The sequence below is a fragment of the Gavia stellata genome, chromosome 3, assembly GCF_030936135.1.
Source record: "Gavia stellata isolate bGavSte3 chromosome 3, bGavSte3.hap2, whole genome shotgun sequence".
NCBI lineage: Eukaryota > Metazoa > Chordata > Aves > Gaviiformes > Gaviidae > Gavia > Gavia stellata.
Genome location: NC_082596.1, coordinates 58,338,477 through 58,360,344, shown reverse-complemented (window position 1 = coordinate 58,360,344; position 21,868 = coordinate 58,338,477). Strand labels below are relative to the sequence as shown.

Sequence of the window (21,868 nt, the reverse complement as noted above, 5' to 3'; positions counted from 1 at the left end):
GATTATTGCATCTAACAATTCAAAGCCCTGAATGGTCACTTTCTCCCTAGTCTGCTGGATCACTGGAAATCCACGGCAAACAGCCCCTGCATGAACTCTTCTAAGAGATACGGTGGTTACACTGGTCTGCTGCCTTCACTGATGCTTCTGAAATGCAGCCTGAACTAGCCAGCGGGTCACCTTTTGAAGACAACATTTTTCGTCGAGTTAAACACACCTGGGTGCTTTTGTATCATCTAGCTTGGCACCTCTCAAGCATCCTCCATAGAAGATGCTCTTTCTATTACAAGGAGCAAAGACTCCTAACTTTGGCTGGCTGTATTATATCTGTTTTGCATAGTCTAAAGCAAACAACCCTCAAAGTCATTACTGGAAAATATCTACATAAATATCTACATTGTCCCTGACAGTCCTATAAGCATTAACATTAGTCATAGACTTACCATGTTTAAAAGCTCTTTCGTGTACGTATTTCACAATGAACAACTCAGATTTTGCCTACACTTGGCACACTGTAAAAACACATTGACTACTGAACACAGTTTAACTGTTAGTATAGATAGGGAAAATGGCACTTAATGACGTTTGAATTGGTCACAGTTTACACAGTGGTCCTTACGCACATTAAAGACAAAACTGTTGGCTAACAGTTTTCCAACGTGGTGTATTTTCCCAGTGTGGACAAAGAGTTGAGCTAGTTAGGGAAAAATGTTCCTCAATCATTTTCTAATTCTTCCCCTCCTGTTTAGGAGATGTTGCAACAACCTCTGCATCACAGATTAGGTAAGCTAGTTATGCTGCTTATCATGTGGCCTTCATTCTAATGCAAATATTCTTCTAAAAACTTGAAAACATCTGTAATGTTAAACAAAATAAAAAAATATTTAAATTATAAAGCGGAACTAAAAAATTTCGGCCGCATTCATTTTACTTTAATAAATCTGATTATTAGGATTCATATCCCAGTTCTTACAAACTTACAATGTGGTCTCATCTAAAGCCGTAGTAAAATGGAGCAGAGTTCATTTGATGTGCTGTACAAAGAGAATTGAGAAGGACCAGACCTGTATCTGTACTTTCCAGGAAGTAATGAAGCTGTACTGATACTTTCTAGACAGAATAATGATGACTTTGGCAAAGAGCAGCACTAACAATTATTTCAGAGCAATCAGAAAGACAAGCCAATACCTATGACTGTATTGTACTGAAAAAGCCTATGACTCCTCCACAATAACTTTTAATATCAAACACAGTAACAGCTTTTACAAGGTCTTAAGGAAGGCACTGCCTTTTTTTTTTCCACACACAGGTAAACTGAAAGACACAGATAAAGTACCCCAAGGCCAAACGAGGTAATGCACTCTTGAGTAAAGCTACATCTCGAAGCTCTTTTTCCTGATCTAGTTTGCCCTTTTGCTTCCCCTGTATAAATAAGAAAGACAAAAGTCATAAGAAACGGAATACAAAACATACAAAAAATCAGCATGATACATGATTACAGCCTGCTGTGAGCAGCTCACAAATTGAGGAGAATTCAAACAATAGCACATGTTCTGTGATTTGGACATTGACAATTCCCTTGACTCCTATTCCTATGAGCAAGCTATTGAGAAACACTGACATTTAGGCAATAAAAAACCACACCAAAAGAACATTAATTTCCCAATACAACTGCCATTGTAGTTTTCCTAGCTGTAAACCGATCCCCCCCTCCACTCCATTGCTGATTTGTCACAGCTTTTTTAACCAGTGCTGACAACAGGCCATTCACATCACTGTGCATTGTATCGCACAGTTTCAAACTGATCCTTAGAAAGGCATCTAACTGTATCTCAAACTACCACCAAGGAAAATACAAAGCAACATGCCATGATTGCTGAAGGAGAGAGCAGGGGGGAAAAAAAAGAAAAAAAGAAGAGGAATGCTTTCAATTTAGTCTCATTCTTCCAATAGAACAGAATATTACAAATAGAATAGCCAAAAGATCCCCAAACCTGTATAATTTCACCAAATGGGCTTACCAACAAGCCTGCCCTACAGCTGACAATCAAATAAGATTAGTGTAAAAACAGCTTCCATACTGTGTTATCTTACTGTAATCAGACAACTTACACCACCAGAACAAAAATCAGCCTTGAGCTTTGTGAACAGAATACAATGCAACATGAGCACAGTGATGCTAAGAAACCAAAGCCACTTTACCTCTAATTCAATCTTGCATAAGAACAGAGAATCATGCAGTGACCTGGAAGGATTTTTGTTTTTAAAATGGAGAAACACTGCTGCTTGGTATATTCTGGGAATATGCACAATACTGGACCACCATACTTTGTTTCAAAGTCTGCAGAATGTCTCCGGCATTACCTGACTACCGTATGAAGCTGCAGGTTTGGCTCTATACCACATCTCAGCATACTCCTCTGAAAGCCATCACCCCCAAATGACCCGTGAAATATTTATGAGTTTGAGACTAAACAGTGCCTCAGGGATGGAATGGTATAGGGGAAGTGACACAGGGGACTGAAGACGAGGGACTAAGAGGCAGAGCCCCATTTAGTGCAGCAGCTAGGCAGGGAGGACGAAGGAAAGCAGCTTATTTTCAGAGCCCCCTTACCTTCTCAAGTCGGTAGCAAATCTGGAAGACATGACTCTGGTGAGAAATATTTTGTATTACCTGCACATGTGTAACACAGGCGTTGTTGCTCACACAACTGTATATACGGAAAAATACACACTTTTCGATGCAGAAAATTGCAACTGGTAAGTCACTTCCATCTCAGAGCACTGAACAAGGTATGCAGATGAGTGAGTCACAGATCTGAATGGATACTTGCAACTGTATTACATTTAACCCAGAGGAGAGATGCTCTGAGAAAGGTCTTGAGTTTACGCACGTGAGCAGCTCCAGGGAGGGCGTGCAAAAGCCAACCCGGGGCCCCATTTTGGAACAAAAAAGACAATGAAACAGCCGCGAAGGAAGGGAAGCACCTCTTCTGCATGGCCAGTTGCCCCTGTCATGCCGCACACAGTCTGCCGTTACATTCCCTGTCACTCAAAATCTTCCACTGTTGATGGGAAGCATTTTTGTTGCTGTTACTAAGTGTGTTGAAGGTTAATACAATTCCGTATATTTTCTTTCCTTCACACTCCTTATTGGCCTCCAGCGGATAACAAACAGAAGATTAATTTCAATGCCCTCTTCTATTTTCACTCTGAGAAACAATTAGGATTTGATTATTTCACCTCTTAGCAAGAGAGAAACATATAAGGAGTCCTCACATTCCTCAGAAATGAGCTCGAGTACTTCATCTAACTGGGCACTTTAGGATTTAAGAATTTCAGGTGAGCCCATGTAATTGGAGAAGAAATGCGCCTTTCAATTCAAAAGGTAGTTTCTTACAGACAAAGAGTATTGCACAGAAATAAGTATTTAAAAGGATTATGGTCCTAGGAAGTTTGCTTCCTGAAACCAGGTTCTACTTATTACTTTATTTCTGCAAGGTTGTCATCATCTGAGAAGGAGAGATGTTATCTACCTAAACTACATAAAAGCAGAAATGCATATAAAACTCGGTATTTGATCTGTCAATAGTTCGAATATTTATGCACACAGTGCAATATCTGGGAACTTCCCGCATACTTTAGTGGGAGTTTCTGATGGATTCTTTTTACTCGAGAATCATGAAGCAAGAATGGATTTAGTAAAAAATGAAAACACCTGTTCTGAAGGAAATGCCCATTTCTTCCCTTTTCTCCTCTTGGTATGCTTTGTCTGATTATATCAGCAGAATGGATGCGTATCGCTAACCTTTGTAAGTGAGGTGGTACTGTACATAAAATCTTGGGGTCTTCTTTGCCACTATGTTATGAACTGTCTTGTGGAAACAATTTGCAGTGTAGGTTGAGAATGCCAAAATGCACTGTATGGAATCCATCCAGGGAGATGGTAACGGTTTGCAAATGCCCACAACACTCACAAGCTTTTCCATCTGCCATTATTTCCCTGTCGGATTTATGGCTGACTCCTAGCTGAAAGCAGAACCATTTCAAAATGCATGGAGTACTGACTGCACTGCTGAAGTTGGTCTAAAATGAAAAGAAGTCTTTTCCCTTCTTTCCTCCCATTTTCTACCCTAAACTCAATTTTGTGGTTTCTCTGGAAACAGTGCCCTCTCTGTCGTGCATGCCCAGATCAAGCACTTACCAAACAAATCGCTACGTATGATCTCTTCTTTCATCACAAGGTATGAAGAAGGAGCCACATGCCCAGATAGAATGGAATTGCCACAATAAGAATTATGTGGAAAGCAGACTCCAATCAAGATAGTTTTACAGACAAATGAAAAGAGCCCCCAACTGTGTTATGAACAACAGAAAAATATAATTGCATTACACAATACAAATATTAAGGTAATTTCAAAGTTGGGTCAGATGGGTCTGATAATGATCTGTTCCCTAATAGGATGCAGTAAGAAAATCACATATACGAACTTCTTCAATGCATAAATGCAAAGCCTTTAGTTCACTGAAAAATGCTACAGTGCTCTCTAGTCTTTACAGACACATGATAATTTCTGAACAGCCTTGCATTCTTCCTATGCAGTTATGTAAAACAGGAAAGTATGAAATTATTAAAAAAAAGTCAAAGGAGGCTTGGGAATAGTAGATAGAGTAAGCCAACTTTACATATCCAAGTAGATAGGTGAACTTCACTGTGACTGACCAAGCTGACACATTACCTCAAGGTAATGTGGCCCATACCATAGCAAATGGTCAATCTGTCAAGAATAAAACAATGAACAAAGAAAACAGGATAAAGCAAAGAAACTGATCTGCAGATACTATTAGTAAGTGGAGAGAAGAAAGGGAAATATGTCAGCCAACAAAAAGAGATACAGTTGTAATTTAGATCAAGACCACAAGTCAGTCATAGGTCTGTGAACTGGAACAGAGGAAAAAGGACAATGCAAGTAAAATCCAGACATGCTGGATTCTGCTAAGAAGACTTCCAGCCAGTGCTGCAACAACTATTGCACACATGTAAGGTGAAAAAGCTCCAGAAAATAAGCAGCTTTTATGCTGAGATCTCTCCAAAAGAGTGTGACAGCAAAATATGCTTCTGTCTCCATTTTAAGAAAGAAAACTGATAAAACATCAGCAATTCTTAACCTGCCAAATATTGGAGAAAGCGAGTCCTCTGAAGAATTCACAACCTCCTTCACAGGTTTTCAGGGACTTGTCGAGGTACAGGAAAATACTGAGTGTTGTGCCTAGAGAGCACTGTTCTTGCCCATCTTTTTTGTGGTGGACTTATCCACTATTTTTGGGGAAAGAGGACAGTAACACTTGTTAAACCAGAAACCCTCCCCAGTGCTCTGAGATCCACAGAACAAGACAATTACAATCAATATTAGAGGCAGAATGAAACTGGGACTTTTCACTTGAAAAGCCGTTTCTATTTTTCCTTCAGAAAAAAAGTGTGTTGTGCTCCTAGCCTACCAGGTAGAAGATACCCATCTTTTGGAACAACAATGTTAGATGAGATGAAGAAACTGGTCTTGCTTGTGGAGAAAGACACTTGTTTTAAGCTCATCACACAGTCTGAAGGGTTCAGAAGATCACATATTTTGGAACTGTCCTTCAACTACTTCATTCCTAAAGAAATTCACAGAATGTCTACGGAAGATTATTTTTTGCTGGAATTTTTTTCTTTACTGTTAAAGGCATTTCCTTCTATATTTCAGTTTTTGTGGTCTTCTCCTTTAGATTTATGATAACTTCACAATAACAATACTAATCTCGTTTACTGTAACTGCATTTTAGCCAGGCTTAATTGCTCAGAATGTAGCCATGTATTTACTCACGTTTCTGAACAGTCACCTGCGCTGTGTTCTTCATATGGCGTGGAAATAGATGTCCCCAGCAAAGTTTCCCCAGGTTGTTTTCAGGATCTTATGTGGTGGTGTTTTTTCCCCCCATATCCATTCTGCTCATTTCCATCAGGACAGAGGTTAAACCCTGACATTGAGAAGTCTTATACATTTAACATTTGCCTTCATTAAACAGTCATAAGAGACTACTAGCAAGGTTATGTTTTGGTCCAGTGCTTTAAGACTCTGCACTCCTGCCTGAAAATACTTATTGCTTTATTATTATTGCCTTATTTATAAACCCTGTATTTATTATTTTCACCCACCTACCATCTTCTCTTTTTTCTTCTTTTCATCCTCTACATATTGTATATTATGATGAGCTCCCTGCCAGAGGTACAGAATGGTGTATTTATAAGTAAGTTAACTAATTTCTATGAATAAGCTTTAATAGAGGTCTCTCCTTTGCCATTTTTACATAATGTAATTACTTTTGAAGTACTATCAGGTCAAAACACTAAACTTTTGCCTAGTTGCCTGGCACTGACAGGAAGCAACGTGCCCTCTGCACTCCCTCTGCACCACAACCTCCTCTGAAGAACCCCTCGCCTTGATGTGAGATCCTACAAACATCAGCTGTCTACAAACTACGGAGGAAAGAGGCGAGTAACCAGTGCGTAACACAAGTTAAAGCAAAAAAACCCCCAACAAAACAGAAAGACTTCCATCTAGTTCTTAATAGAAAATGAAACTGGGGGAAAATTAGTGACTACAATTGACCTCTCTCTCTTTTTTTTCTAAATGATAGTTAACAATGCTGATGTAATGAACTATAGTTTACCGTGATTACTTCATACCCAGGATTGCCAGTTCTGTAGAATGTAGCAAAATGTTTGTTCCCTGGCATCTGTCTGTTCAGAGAAAAGCTTTTCAAAGCAGAATCCAGTATGTTCATGGAGAAAATATAGTTTATGGCTAACTTGCCGAAAAAAAAATTTCTAAGACCCTGACAATGTAAGGTAATAGGCCAACAAACACAATGAAGATAACAGTCATACTGGATAAAGAAGTTCCTTTACTAGTAGAGCTTACTTCTACATTCCCTAAGCAGAATAAACCCTAGTGACAATAGTGTTCCTTCCTCTCTCTAACACACTACTGCTCTTTAATAAATTATTTTAAAATAATTGCTCTAGTAGTGTTGGCAACGACAGGTCTGACATAGTTGTGCCTGTAAGTAAGCGGAGGCCAAGAAATGACACCCATGCTGATCATTAAACTGGCTGGAAAGAAACTTAATAAACAATAATTATCCAAAATCTGTACCTCTGGACTTTCAGGATGCTAACATCCAGAATGCAGATCTTCTCAACTCCAAACACATTCTTCTAAACCAGAAGAAAGGTACGGAAGCCTTCTTTTACAGAGACAAAAAATGGCAAGGAGGCAAAGGCAGGGAGTCAAGAAATGCATCAGCAGGTTTCAGTCAGAAAAGTGTACTTAAATGTTATTTTGATATTCAGCCCAATTAATTTCTGTGATAAAGTATCTGAAAAACAAAAAACCCCCAAACTCCCCTGCAATGTTCATGAAAGGAACGAAAATGGAAAACTATTCTCAGAAAACCCATACAACTGATTTAAAGAGACACCTTTTCCTGCATTAGCAGTTAAGTATAACTGCTTAAGTTCATCTCTCTTTTTTGATTACAAAAAGAGGAATTGTCAGGGGAGTAAAATGAGGAAAATACTAATTTTTGATCCAGTTCTAGAACAAATGAACTTTCACAAATTTTACTCTGGAAGACAATTATTTGCTGTATCCATTAAACAGGAAGTCTGCTGATACATTTTATACATATTTTCTTTTCCACTGCTTAATTTACGCTCAAATTAAACTTTGTGTAAAAACCCACCATTATAACAAACATTTCTAATTAAATCAGAAAGAATACTTTTACAATAGACACAACTGAAACAGTTTCTTTAAAGTAAAATAAACTTCTTAAAAATTCTGGCAGCATCATTGTTGTCTTGTACTAAAATGAACAAAATTAGCTTTAACTTAATTACGAGACGTAAAGAAACGCCCTTAAACTGCTTAGTCTCCCAGTCTGACTTACCTTAAAATCGGGATTACAACCAAACTGACAAATACCATGACTCTATTTTGGTTTAGTCTGAGGTGTAAAATTTCTTTTTCAAGCATAGGGGCTTAGCCTTCATATTTTTCCAACACAGTATAAACTGTATTTTATTTTCTTATTTCTTAACTTCTTCACATTCCACCATCTTTCTTTTTTCAAATCTCTTGGTGCAGCATTAATTTAGAAAAACACCACCACCCAAACCCTGGCTTCTTGAAGATCCTAACATAAACAAGGCTGTGTACATATATTAGCACAGAGGAGCCCATGTACGCAGAGTCTGGCCAGTGAGTAGTTCCTTAAGGAAGAAATATGACTCTTGACTTTCATTGTCCTGTGGTGCCTAAGTGTCTACTTGAACAAAGAAAAGCTGACCATCTCTTAAGTGAACAAATGCATGTGGCATTTAAGGAAAGTTGAACCCCACGTGTAAGTAATTTGACAGTATCCCGTATAACCTGCCATTAAATTTTCAGTGCTCTTAATACATTTTTAAGCATCCAACTTACAGTTATTATAGTTATTATATAGTTGTATTATATGAAATTTATTATGTAAACAAGTGTTTCACAGTAGGTTAGACTTAAGGCAACAGAATATGGAAAACACTTTTCTCTAGAGCATAGTTAAAAAAAAATCCCACATAAAAAATTTAAAATACATTTGTGTTACATAATGATAAGCTTATTAATACGCTAATGTATTCTTTAACCAACTAATCTCTTCCACTGAGAACATGCACACACTCAACAATGAATTTTAAATGAACAGATTGAATTAAATTCTGTATCCATTGACATAAGCTGGAGAACTGGAGTAAATATAAGTGACTCTTAATGTTCCCTGCAATATAATGAAGCTGGCTTTGGTCATAGTTTACTCTTTCTCCCACGCATACACTGGAAGAGTCCTAAAGCAAGAACAGCATATAAATAACACCAGAACCGACAGAATGACTTACAACTTCCTTCTGAAATCTACTCATAAATCCTGCATGCAGATTCTAGATAACCAACATCTGCAGTTCTATTTCATTTGTAGAAGTTTTGAGATGCTGACACTGAGCAACGACTCACAATAAGGACTTCCGGAGTTAAGCTGTATCAGCACGATTACTATAAACGATGCTTAGTTTTACTCTTTCTTCAACTTGATAGCAGGGAATACAGAGTTTTTAACGTTCTCTTTATTGGCAGTTATCTGTACTCTAGAAAGACATCACCTTTCAAGGCAACTTTCAAGGCCTGCTTTTTAACTTCATTATTTTGCATTAATATATTCTAAAAAGACCTCATATTATTTGTAATACACAAAATTCAAACAAAGTATCTCTCAGTGAAGTCGAAGTCCTGTGGAGAAGCCTTCCCTTCCCCCTATTCAATATCCCAGATTCTGGCCATTTTCACCAGTCACACTGGCCCACTGTGCCAGTTCACTGACTCAGCCCCATACCAGTACCTATTCAATTCTGTCCTCACTGCTGTCATATAAACTAAACACAGTCTTTCCTCTTTAATAATAAAAGCAACAGAATGCTCTTTCTTTGTTTTAAAGGATATTAACACTTTAAGGGCATCTATACTGAGGGTGATGCCAAGTGTCTTGATTCTTTAGCAGGCTTTTGCTCAGGCTCCAAAAGCACTTGAAGTGTGTACTGCAAATGCAACTGCAAAAGTCTGCAGTTTATCTCTGCAGGAGGGATATGGAAAAACATTTCTCCAAATCAAATATAGGATACCAACACAAAAAGCTAAATGCAGACAAGCTCAGCTGATGGACCTATCTGCAATCCTCTAATTCGCTTAATGGATTGTATTTCCAAATGAGGCTGAGTTGTTGTGTTCGACTAACACGTCCTGCACCTACTGTTACACCGCATGTGCAACCAGTCAGGAAAAAAATTTAGAAAACTATTCATCAGGCGTCCAGGAAAAACTGAAAATATTGTTGACTAGGGAGGAAAGAACTCTTCCTCAACAGAATAAAGTCAGCTTTGCTGTATTTTTCAAAGAAAACTAGAAATGTTTAAGAAAACATCTTAAAAAGAGTCAAAGTGTACTTTCATGCGTTTGTCGTAACTTTGCGTGGTCTTTAGACTTTGTTTGGTCTTTAGACTTTATTACTACCTTAAATTGAGGTTAAGGAATATTTTATGTTTTTCTGCCTTACATTTTCAACATTTTTGCTTGTGCTAAAACTGCAGAAAACAGACCATCATGCACACAGAAGTGTGTGGGAAAACGTATGGTTTAATTTTATGTTTGAGCAGCCATCTAGGGCTGCTTAAAGCTTCTCTGATGGTAACTAGTTAATAGGAAAAAATATTTGTCATAGTAATTTTTAAAAGACAGAGAGGGTGCTCTGTTTATAAACTACTTTCTCTCTTATTTTCTAATTGAGAAATATTATTGTCTTCTCTATGTATGGAAAGCATTTGTGAACTGAAGTGGCTAAAACAGGCGGGTACATGCCCGTATGCCATACTGGCTATTTGCAAATGGTATATTCATACCGCTACTTCCTCCACACTGAAAATACAAAGGCATTTTGGGGGTTTCTACAGCTGCTGCTTCTTCCACATTTTTGTACTTCTAACTACTAGTACCATAACATCATGGTCACATTTTGATTACCAAAATTGAGATAGAATTGGCAAAGTCTAATGACTTTTTTTTCGTAAGTGAGAGCAAAAAGGGGAACAACAACAACAAAAAAATCACAGCAGATGAAAAGGTTATTTCAGAGAATTCTCAGTGCATATTTTAAGAAACCACAATTCTGCCTCTCAAGAGTGTGGTCTACTAGTTAGTAAACAGCAAAAAATGTAAGCGTCACACACTGCAGAATGACTTTTGTCCTATCTGGCAACCACCTCTATATAGAAGACTCATCAATAAGGCTAAAGTAATTACTCTATAACCCCTCTCTTTTTTTCTATCATTAAGTAACAATTTACTAGTTGGTTAAGGTTTATACTTTAAATCAGGTGAGTGGAAAAAACCTGTTCATGAATTAACCAAACAAAATTTGCTTCTAACTTACAGAATGAATTTTTAAGGTTTGAAAGTGATAGTGCATGAGAGATCTTAAAAAGAAAAATGAAGAAACTTCATCATCACAGTGAGTTGTTTATATATGAACGAAAACAGAATTTTAGATGGAAGAAAATCATATTATTATAGTTTTCCCGTATCACCATCAAAAACTTAGTTACATGAGGAATGAAAACATTTATACTTAATACTTTTCCTCATTTTTCTAAGTAAAAAGTATTTGTTCCGTATTTAATAAGCAGTTACCAAGTTTTAAAAGAATCACTGCTTTAAAAAATAATATTCTCTAGCTTATAAGCAGTATGTTTACCTTAATTTATCACACATACATCCACATTTACTTCACCATCCATTTTTATGAAAGAAATTTTATTGAAGACAAAAAGCGAAGATGAAAGGGGGTTCTGAGTTGTTTCACCCCTTCTGGCTCTAGTATGCCAATAAAATGCATGTTTCAAATATGAATCCAAAGCCATAGTCATACTACGTTACAGATGAAAATACATATTACTGCCATGTGTAAAGGACTTCAAAAAGGTTTAGACCATGATTCTTTGATCAGTATGCAAGACAACTTCTCTCCTCCTCCCTACTCCTTGAGCTACTCCTTCCCACTCTCCCCCTCCTCCCTTCCTTTCCACAACAAAACCATTATTTCAGTAGCTGTATTTCATGGGCCTGCTTCCCTTTCAATGAGCCGCCTTACTTTCTCAGGCATGCAAAGAAATACCAAGGTGTTTTCAAAGTACGCAGCGAACAGAGAAAGCACAAACAGGACTTTGCAAACCTGAGGCTGGACATGTCATGCTCCAAGAGGGACGTCTGCACAAAGTCACTTGATTGCCTTCCCTCTCCACACTTGATCGTCTTCCCTCTCTGTTTCTGTTTCCTCTACGCAGGCATTATGGTCCTAACAAGAACCAAGTCTGGCACTCGGATTGTTAGCATGCAGGTGCTGTGTTTCGGAGCAACAGTTTCTTTCCAAACACAGAGACAGTGGTGTGTTTGACAAAGCCAGCAGATTTAAAGGAAATAATTTTGGATTTTGTCTCAAACGATGTCACAACACACAGATACCACACTACTCCTCCAGGGGAAAAATGAAAGACTTAAGTTCCTTAAGACTTTTTCCCTAAGTGGTGCAGATACTTTGATTATCGATCTTTGTTACTTGCCAGTTTAAATATAGATTGCTGGATTAAGATTTCACAGATAATACATCTACGTAAACTAGAAAACAGTCTCTTACTCAACAGTAACTCTGTTCATATTTTCTGTTGCAGTTTTGTCATGCTATATGCAAACACACTAGGTCAGATTCTTTGGACCTCTTGTTGGTCATCTTCCTGGAGAACATAAATGATAAAGAAACTGTTCTTGGTTCCTTCAGTGATATAGAACTGGGGTGCTATGGGGCTCCTGCTGTCCAACTTTGGCACTTTCAAAGGAGACAGAACTAGGAATGAATAAAGCCCTTGGCATTGAAAATGTTAATATTGAGAACAACAGCATTGCTGCAGGTGGCTTGGGTTCACTGACAACTGGTGTTGGGAGGGCACCACAGGAAGGACTTAGGTGCCACTGAGTCGATGCAGCCTGTGTGTGACCTGTCTCTGTGAGAGCTTTAGCAGAATCCAATTTGGAGTATGATACAGCCAATCTTCTAGGAAAATCCCTAGAAGAAGCAGTATTAAGTAACAAAACATGAAGCCACACTAAGTGAAAGTACACAAATTGCACTAATGCTCATACTTATTTACAGTCATGCATGTAGTCTGTGTACATGCCAACACACCGGACTGAAGTGCCACACTAGACAAAAGAAACAGATAATGCCAAGATAGGTTTTCTGACCTTAGACTGTAGGAGGGAATTTAGGGATGACTATGTTCATGCTAGTAATTAAACCTTATCTCTAGGACAGCACAAGGAAAGTAAGAAATCTTGGTTTCAAGAACTGCTGCTGTTGAGAAAAAGAATTATCTGTTTTCTCACATCAGGAGTTGAATCTGTGGACAACACAAAGAACTTTTTTTTTTTAATTCCACCTAATACCAGGATAGATGCCTCAGAATTTGGCTGAAATCCTTCTGCAAGATAGAATAACCGCAAAGAAAAAGAACTCGAGGTGTGTTTTTTCCACGTGTATTAGCTCAAATACAAAATCAATTTTCTTTGGCCAAGTTCACATCCCTTGTGTTTACTTTCCTGAGAACTTGCATAATCAAGTTTTATTAGCCCCAATGTTTGCATAGAGACCAATTTAGGCCTTTGCACTTAAGTATATCAGAGGTGGCATATTTTATCAGGGAAAGAAGATTGATAGACAAACTGGGATAAAGTATTGGCTGAGGGCAGCGTTCCCTTAAACCCTTGGTTTACTTCCTACAGCGAGAAACTCAGTGAGCCAAAGTACAACCCTTCCAGCTAGGGCCACCCATGCACACACACGCTGTTATTTCATGTGAATGCAATGGGACAAATTCAACTCTGGAACCTTCCAATAAACTTGAAGGTAGTTAATTTTTTTTCTAACAATGATGCCTTGAGCAAACTGTGTGTGATCTAAAAAGACAATTGGACGTTCTGGTTTTGTATTTTTTCTCCCCTTTCAAAAGGGCCTTGTTCTGCTTGTCTACTCTTCTGCTCTAAAACTACCACCTTTTCCCTGATAGTGTCTAAGCAATTAATCAACTAATCCCCTATCAACTAATTTTACACAGTCAACTGAATAACTGACATGCGTCTAACCAAAACTAAGATAACTCAACTCTTACTTTATCAAAACAAGGGATGGATGTTACCAGAGTGGGGGTGCCTGGTATCCCCCAATGATGACTGATGTTCTGCAAAGGTCAAGTTCACTGCTGTTTGTGGGCACACGTGTTGGATCTCCAAGCAAAAAGTAACTTCAGCGGCTTTTCTGGGATTGCTAGAGCAGCCCCTAATTAGCACGTGGTATTGTTTGAAGTGAAGAAAGGTGGTTTGTAATACAGAAACCATTTCACCAGCATCAGGGTGAAGTCAAGCCACTTACATACATAACACCAAATAGGCGGTTACAACCTGTAACTCTACCTTGTGGTATGCTATTAGTTAAAAGGAAATTCTGTATCTCTTCATTGACAAATAAATTAATTTACTTAAATTTATGAAGTTTATAATAACACATAATCAACTCATCAACTCTTTTTCTGGATCTTTTTTTTTAATGAAGACTATCATACCAGGACTTTTATTTGTTTTGATCTGTTCTACATTCACAGAAGTTTGCTTTGCAGTCCTCTTCCATGGCTACAATAAAATTTGGGCATTCAGTAACTAGCATGAAGAAACTGAAATATTAAAAAATGAAGTTGCATTAATCTTATAGGAAACTAGCTTTTAGAAAACTGTCCCAGAATTACAAGAAATTTTTAATGAACATATTTTGGTCTATTATTTATATACTAGACAGTTCAATGCCAAGACAACACTAATTCACAATCTGAAAGTCCCTTACAGACCTAGAATTTGCTGAATATGAAGTATGTGAATATGGACATAAACACAGTCATTCAAAATATGCTAAAGTTAACCAAAGTAAGGTGTAAGATTTATCATCATAAACAAAACCAACCTGCTGAAATCTAGAAAGTCAAATGGGGACACAACTAAATCAAATCAACTTCTCAAATTAAATATCCTTTTTTGAAATCAAACTTGAAATTTAACTTGGAAGAAATACTAAATCAGAAGACGGGGAAAACAATCACCTGCCAGTTTTATGATATTAATCTTGAAGAAATATATGAAGCTCATTAAGGAGAAAATATGGTGGATGGCCATGCAATACTTCCCCCTCCAAGAGTTACATAAATATCTTTGTAGTTAGTGATAAGGAACAATTCAGATCTTTGCTTATGATACATTTACCACTCTCAGACCACAAGGTCTGACCTCCGGCTTGGTCACAGATTCATATTTGTTACAAATATCACATGATGTACCAACATGACACTTAGAAGAAGGGCAGATACATGGAGAGTCACGTAAGAATATTAAAATGGTCTGACAAGCAGGCCCTCATCCTCATTTCCGTGAAGGAACAGTACCCTGGTAATTTAAAAGGGCATTAAAGATCAAGGAAAAGCAACTTTCAGGACTAACGTAAAGAAAACATTTGCCTTTGTATCTTTCTACTACCTCTGTTTCCAGAAAAATATTCTTCCCACAGTAATAAAGAAAATTAGTTTAAGTTTTAAAAATACAGAAGCTCTGTACTGTAGCCAAATTAAACTATTCCAAAATACACTGTATTTGTAACTCACTTAACAGTCAGCAAGTTGGGCTGCTGACTTTATAATTTGCTAATAATCCTTTTCAGTATTTTAAGTCAGCCACCCAACTTGTGATCCAATGATATTTTTAACACAGGTTGGGATTTTTTTGGTTTTGCTTTGTTTTTTTTTTAAGCAGAGAAATTAGTGGTGACCTACTCATAATGTTCTTCCTTGGCTATCAAGTAAAAGATTAGGATTTAGCTGATGGCGTGGGATGCTTTCTGCCAAAGCCAGTGTAATAAAACCACTGCAGATGTTACAAAATCCCACAGTAAGCATATGTATCAGCATTACACTCCTTCCCTTTTTTCCTTTACCAATTAAAGATGACCATGGACAGGTCCTGAGAGAAACGCCATCCACTCCTGCTGTGCCAGAATGACAGCACCCTCACAGTTAGTATTTTCTAAGTGCACATAAGAAAACGTATATGCATATCAGAACTGTGTTTCTAACCTAGTCTCACACGCTCTGTCAGTTACAAGGCGGACATGAACCCACCACTCTGAACAAGGTCCATCCAATGCTAGCAAAGAAATGTTTTTCTGGGTAAAGCAACTACTGTTGTTGTGCAATATATAAATACACACATGCAGCCAAGACACAGGAACTTTTAAATCTCCTTTTCATTGGCTCTATTGGTACCATTTTAATTTTCAAGGAATGATGGTGGGGCAGATAAAAGTTGGGTGTATTTTTAGTATCTTCTTTCTGTTAAGATTACACTTCACCATTTTAAATTATCAATACCTGTGAGAAAAAGGCTGTTTGATCAGATCAATGACATGGCTGTTCCCGATTTTCAAGTCTCTGCTCTAAGACTGAAGGCTTGTAAACGTGGATAAGTCACTTAGCTGTTACATTTTCAGGTAGATTGTGAAATGGGAAGTGCAGATACACTCACGGGATATTTAAGTTATCAAATACTATTTCATAAAGTGTCTCGAAGGTGAAGAATTATGCAAGAGTTATATTTACTACTATAATAAATAATCTCAGAATAAAGAAAAAGCAAGCCAGTTAGAAGATATGGAGGAAAGATAAATACAAAAAACCCCAATAATCTTCCTTTAAGCTTTTAGGAAAAAAGGTAGTAGGATTTAGTTTTACGTTTCAGGACAAAGGACTTCATTCTAGATCCATTTTTTTCCCCACTTGTGTTTTGGTTCTGGACATAACATAAGACTTAACATTCTTCTCCTTGTCAAAGCCTGCAGATAGGCATAATTTTTTTAAGGGAAGGCACAGTACCATTAATACTATAACTCATTGTCTTCCTTTTTTTGCCTGGTCTTTTAAGCACCATTTTCCAAAGCAGGACTGCGAGACACATCAGCCTTTACTGATCAGTAAAGTAAGTTTTACATTCATTTATTTTAAAAACATGTCTTTATTCTATTTTCTTGGTCTGATGTCTTATTTGAGTGTATTAATAGATATCATAAACAGTCAGTCTGGACTTTTCAACAAGCATAGCTCAGATCTGTACCATGGCGGTGGTGGTGAGTGAGGGCAGAGGGGAAACCCACTGATCACAATTTAGGACAACTTTCTATGTTTTTTTGTGTACAACCACTGCTTTCATTTCTAGCCATTCCAGACTGTGAGCAAATGCCCAAGTTTTGGTAAATTCAGTCCACTGAGGTCAAATGAGTTCCTTCCTACACATATGTAATTTTCCCTCACTTCCATGTGACGATGAATCATTACTGGATCCTTTTCTTTCCCAAAAATAGTCTGGAAAGAGGGAAAAGAAACTATGACCTGAAGCACCGAAATTCCCCATTGTGGCAGAAGCGTGACAAGTCCTTTAGTGACATGGCGCGTTTCCTCTGCTTCAGCCTTGGCACCGAGAGCAGAGAGGACAGAAAAACAAAACACTTGAGTGCTACAACAGACTTGTGGCATTGCTGCTGACCATACTGCCAATTAGACAAATCGCCAACACACTAGAGTGTGTTCTCTGAAAACCCTAAATCACATAGCAACGGTAAGAGTATACATTTTTGCAATAGCAGTTCACATGAAATGTATACTTTTGGTCAAAGTCTAATTCAGAGCTGGGTTATTATGGAGGACTGCTGAGTTTTGCAGCCCTGGCATGTTAATGTACTATTTCCTGATTAATCTGTTTTCATCAATGTGCTATGTATTTATGATTTGCACCTTCACACTCTACTACACGTCTCTTTTCAGAACATTTCCAATCAGATGAACCCGTTTAAGGATTATGACTGTGTTATGCACACACGTACCGCTTCACTTGATGTATATGAAGGACAGAATACCAAATGTACTACTACCTTTAATTCAATACTGCTTATCATTAAATATATTAGTAATGCAGGTATGCATCCGCTTAGGTAATAATCTCAGAAGCTTTAATGGAATGTGAAAATACAGAGCAATTTCAGTGCTGTCTGGGTCTCGGACTTTAAAACAAAGCATGTTCCTTAGATTGGCTATACATTTTTTAAACTTAATAGTTACTACTGAAATGATTTTATGTAAATATATTTTAAATGGAATAAAGATACTTAAAATTATTTAAATTTGATTTTTTCATACTAATCTTTATTAGCTGTTAAATATTTAGTTGTATACTAACGGCAAACTATGATAAAACCATCAATTACTTTTGCTATACATGCTCAGCCTATACAGAGAATTAAAATGTTAATTGCTGCATTGCAAAACCCCCAGATCTTGCTAATAAAAATATATTTTCTAACTTGTTATAAATGGTTACATTCTTGGCTATTAATTCCATAAAAATAAATACTTACTACTGTGCACAGTCAATCAGTTGATATTCGTTCGACCTCTCGAAGCATGCCTTTACGCCCTCATCATCCCAGAGCTTTTTTGCATGTTCAAAGAATTCCTGAAAATTGGAAATACAGTAAGTAAGAGAACATTTCTCAGTCTTTTCAATCCCCAGTCTATGTGTTGCTCCCTCCCTCCAACCTTCTTTCTTTATACTTTTGCACAATGATAGATTACACCTTTAAAGAAGAAAAGCAAAAAACATTTATTAGCAAAATTGCAGTAAAATATACCAAACATGGCTGCTGACAGTTTCCGGTACATGATATGTAATGAAGACTTTCTTCAAAATTTATACCAGTCCATATATAAAAATTACTGTAAGTACGAATGTTACCTAGAAGCATGCAAACTTAATTTTTAACTGAATTTATGCTTCTGTCATGGAAAAGGCATAAAAGTGATGCAAAAAGCTGCTCAGCTTCTAAGCATTAGCTTCTCAGAGAAAGAACCAGTCTGTAACTTTAAAAAGATTGTGTAATTTTTTTTTCCTGAAAAACACAACTTTCTGCTGCTTTGTGTTTTCTCATGCAACATAACAATTTGCTTGCAAGACTTTCAGAGTCTTTGCTCAACACCGCTTCCTCCAAGCAGCCGCCTGGCACAATGTATTTTCCTAGCTGCTATCCCAAGCATCCCAATCCAGAAATATCTGCTGACAAGTTTATTTCAGAATTATTTGAAAGAGGAATCAAAGCCATCCTTGGTGACAGTGAAGCCATAGCTCCATTGTATCAAACGTACACCTGCAGAGCGGTAGGTCCAACCCTGCCTGCCGGCTCCTCCACTCCTCCAGCTCCTGCCATAAAGCATCACACGTTCCAGCTTGTTTTAAAGCCGGGAGTCCATTTTATGTTATATCATTGCTGGTAAGTCAAACTGTAACTGAGCTTTTCCAGCTAAAGCTTTCTAAAATCAAACGAAGAATGGTTAGACAAATTAATATTTCCTTCATTATATCACTGAGTCTTTCCTCCCTCAAATCAAATTGTTAAAGTAGTATATCAGCTTAAACACAGAAGTTGTTTGTAATCTCTTAACACCTCAACATGGCTACTACATCATCAGAGCCATTTGGTCAGTCATAAATTTGTGAAACCTAACGAATGGCTTTTCCACATTTCAATTGTCTCTGTGTAAAATGGGTGTAATACCACTATTCACTTCATAATTCTGTCACAAATTTGTGTAAATATTTGAATTCTAAAACTTTCTGAAATTGTTTGCCAGTCCGTCCTGACAGCTTTTCAGGATTAAAAACTTCTCTCAAAAGACAAAGTTCATAGTGAGTGATCTTGGCAGCACCTTACGTTCACTTTTACTCTGTATGGGTTTCCCAACCTTGCACGCCACCCCTGTGAGGTGTCCCAGAAGGTGACACTCCGCTCCTCAGCAACTGCCTACGACTTGCTGGTAACATTTTCAGGGAGAGGCAAAACGCAAGACAAGATTTTCAGAACAAACTAGTATCGAAAATTATTTAGTTAAGCTTTAAAAATGGCTACATAGGTCCTGAATAACCCCAGGAATGCTTTTTTCTTTCAAGTATATTGTGCACAATGTAGAGAGAGATATAAATTCATTCCTTAAGAAGTTCTCAAAACTTCAGAGAAAAGGAGACGTTAAAGCAGGTGTGAAAGACTTTCGCAGAAAGTCTTGGAAGAAGAGAGGAAGCAACACTGAGAGATTGGCAGATGCTTATACTGCCCTTGGATTTTACTTCTTCACCATCCTGAGGACATGTTTATTTTGTCTTTGTTATTTTAACGACTTATGTAATGATTGTTTAAAACACTGCAGATCTACCTTTTGAAGTTACGCTACGGCAATTATAAACTCTCTGTTTCTACAGCAGAAGGAAAGCAAAAACATGCTCAATAAGGAAAGCAAAAACATGCCTAAGAAAGGACAAGATATCAAACTAAATAAGTAGAAGGAGAAAGTGGACACACATAACAGAAAGCACGACTACAAGAAAACGAAAGAACTGGAAAAGTCAAAATGATGAATACCAGAAAACATGGAACATTCCTCAAACTTGAAGGTTATGCTTGGTTGATATTTAGGGCATCAGCTGAATGCATGTCACTTGCTGGCATCTTTGTCCAAAGAAAGGCATTGCCTTCTCAATGGAAAGAGTGAGCTCTGGCTAAGCATCAGGGTCCTGAGACAAAAGGACCCAGCTCCCCCACCCCCTTCGATGGATGCACGTACAGCAGTGTACAACCTCAGCCCTCCCTCCTGCAGGCACTTGCTGCTGCAGGCGCGGGGGCTGAGCACACGTGCCCACCCTCCCCTCCTCGCCGTTGGCGGCTGGGAATTCCCACCCATCCGGAAAGCCATCTCTGAGGGGAACCTGCATCTAAAAAATGGCCCCGTTCAGCCCCACACAGCCTATGGGAAGGGGATGGGAAGAGGAGGACACCAGTGTAAAAGCTTCCTTTCCTGCGGGGTGGGATGGATTGAGAGATGGCTGCAGATGCAAATAAATAAGCAAATAAATAAATAAATAAAATTGCATAGCTACAGCAGTTTCTAACTTCAATTCTGTTTTTACATCCTCTGTATAAGCTTTATTTACTCTTAAAAATCTCGTCTGGAAAAGAGGCAATCTTTTCAGCTCAGCTTCTGAGACCCTACAAATATGTTGTAAATACAGGGTTTCCATATTACATGCTTCAAATATTTCCACCTGACCATTATACCTCAAAGCAGTCTATTTAAAACGACTTCCAGACTTCTAGTCCAAAGCAAATCCTATAAAACGGAGCAAATATACTTACCTCATTAAAATGTACCGATCTACTGCAGAGGAGTACACTTGCCTGCAAATTGCCTCCCACACAGCTACCCGATCCTTCTTTCCCAGGTGACTAAAGCCTTCCAGAAAAATCCTGCTTCATTTCAAGACACCAAGTACCATGATCCAACTTTTCACACTTGTTTTTAACCCCGTTCTCGTCTGCTTTAAGTTCTTCAGTATTTTTTCTCCTCAACTGCTGAAGCTCCCATTGCACACTATAAAGCACATGAGAGGATCCTGCTCACACATGCCAAACATGTCTAGATCCCAACCTACTCTCCATTGCGGGACAACATCCAGACAGCAGTCACCACGTTAGCTTCAACCTCTGCAACCAAGCCCCTTTGCCCAACTGGCCTTCCAGCAACCGCTCCCTGATCCTCAATCCCCATGACGCATTCCTATAGACCCTAATGCTTGTCACCTCTTCCTCCCGGCACGGCCACATCATGGCCAGCTTGTTGGCAAGCAGGCACTGGCGAGCTAAAGGAGGTGCAGGCTTTGGGCAAAGCCTGCCCTGCAGCACCTGCTCTTGGGGCTGCAGTATCCTTGGGGCGGCAGCCACATTAGGCAATGCCTGTCGTGCGGAAGAGCCAGGGTAATTCAAAGGACAGAGAATTCAGATTTGGATCAGCTGATAAAGAAAGGTGGGCTAAAACTTTTCAGTTAATGTTTCTGACATTACCTTAGGTCAGTACAACACAAATAAGATTCTAAGAGTAAGTTGTGACCTTAGCAGCTTACGTTCTGAGATGGCCAAACTAAAACTTTCTTAAGGGTCTGACTTCTGGAAAGTGTCTATTCAGAAGTTCTTGAAAGTCACGAGCCAGGTCCTTTAAGACATGTCA

At 38.2% G+C, this 21,868-nt stretch overlaps 1 protein-coding gene across 3 annotated transcripts in view; it reads right to left on the bottom strand.

The window, feature by feature from the left end:
• GNAL (G protein subunit alpha L) overlaps window positions 1-21,868 on the bottom strand; it is a 202,165-nt gene that overhangs the window by 42,035 nt on the left and 138,262 nt on the right. For all 3 annotated transcript variants that reach the window (XM_059815746.1, XM_059815747.1, XM_059815749.1), the window contains exon 5: window positions 18,178-18,275. In XM_059815746.1, coding sequence (XP_059671729.1) covers window positions 18,178-18,275 — 98 coding nt within the window. The remainder of the gene's footprint in view (window positions 1-18,177; window positions 18,276-21,868) is intronic.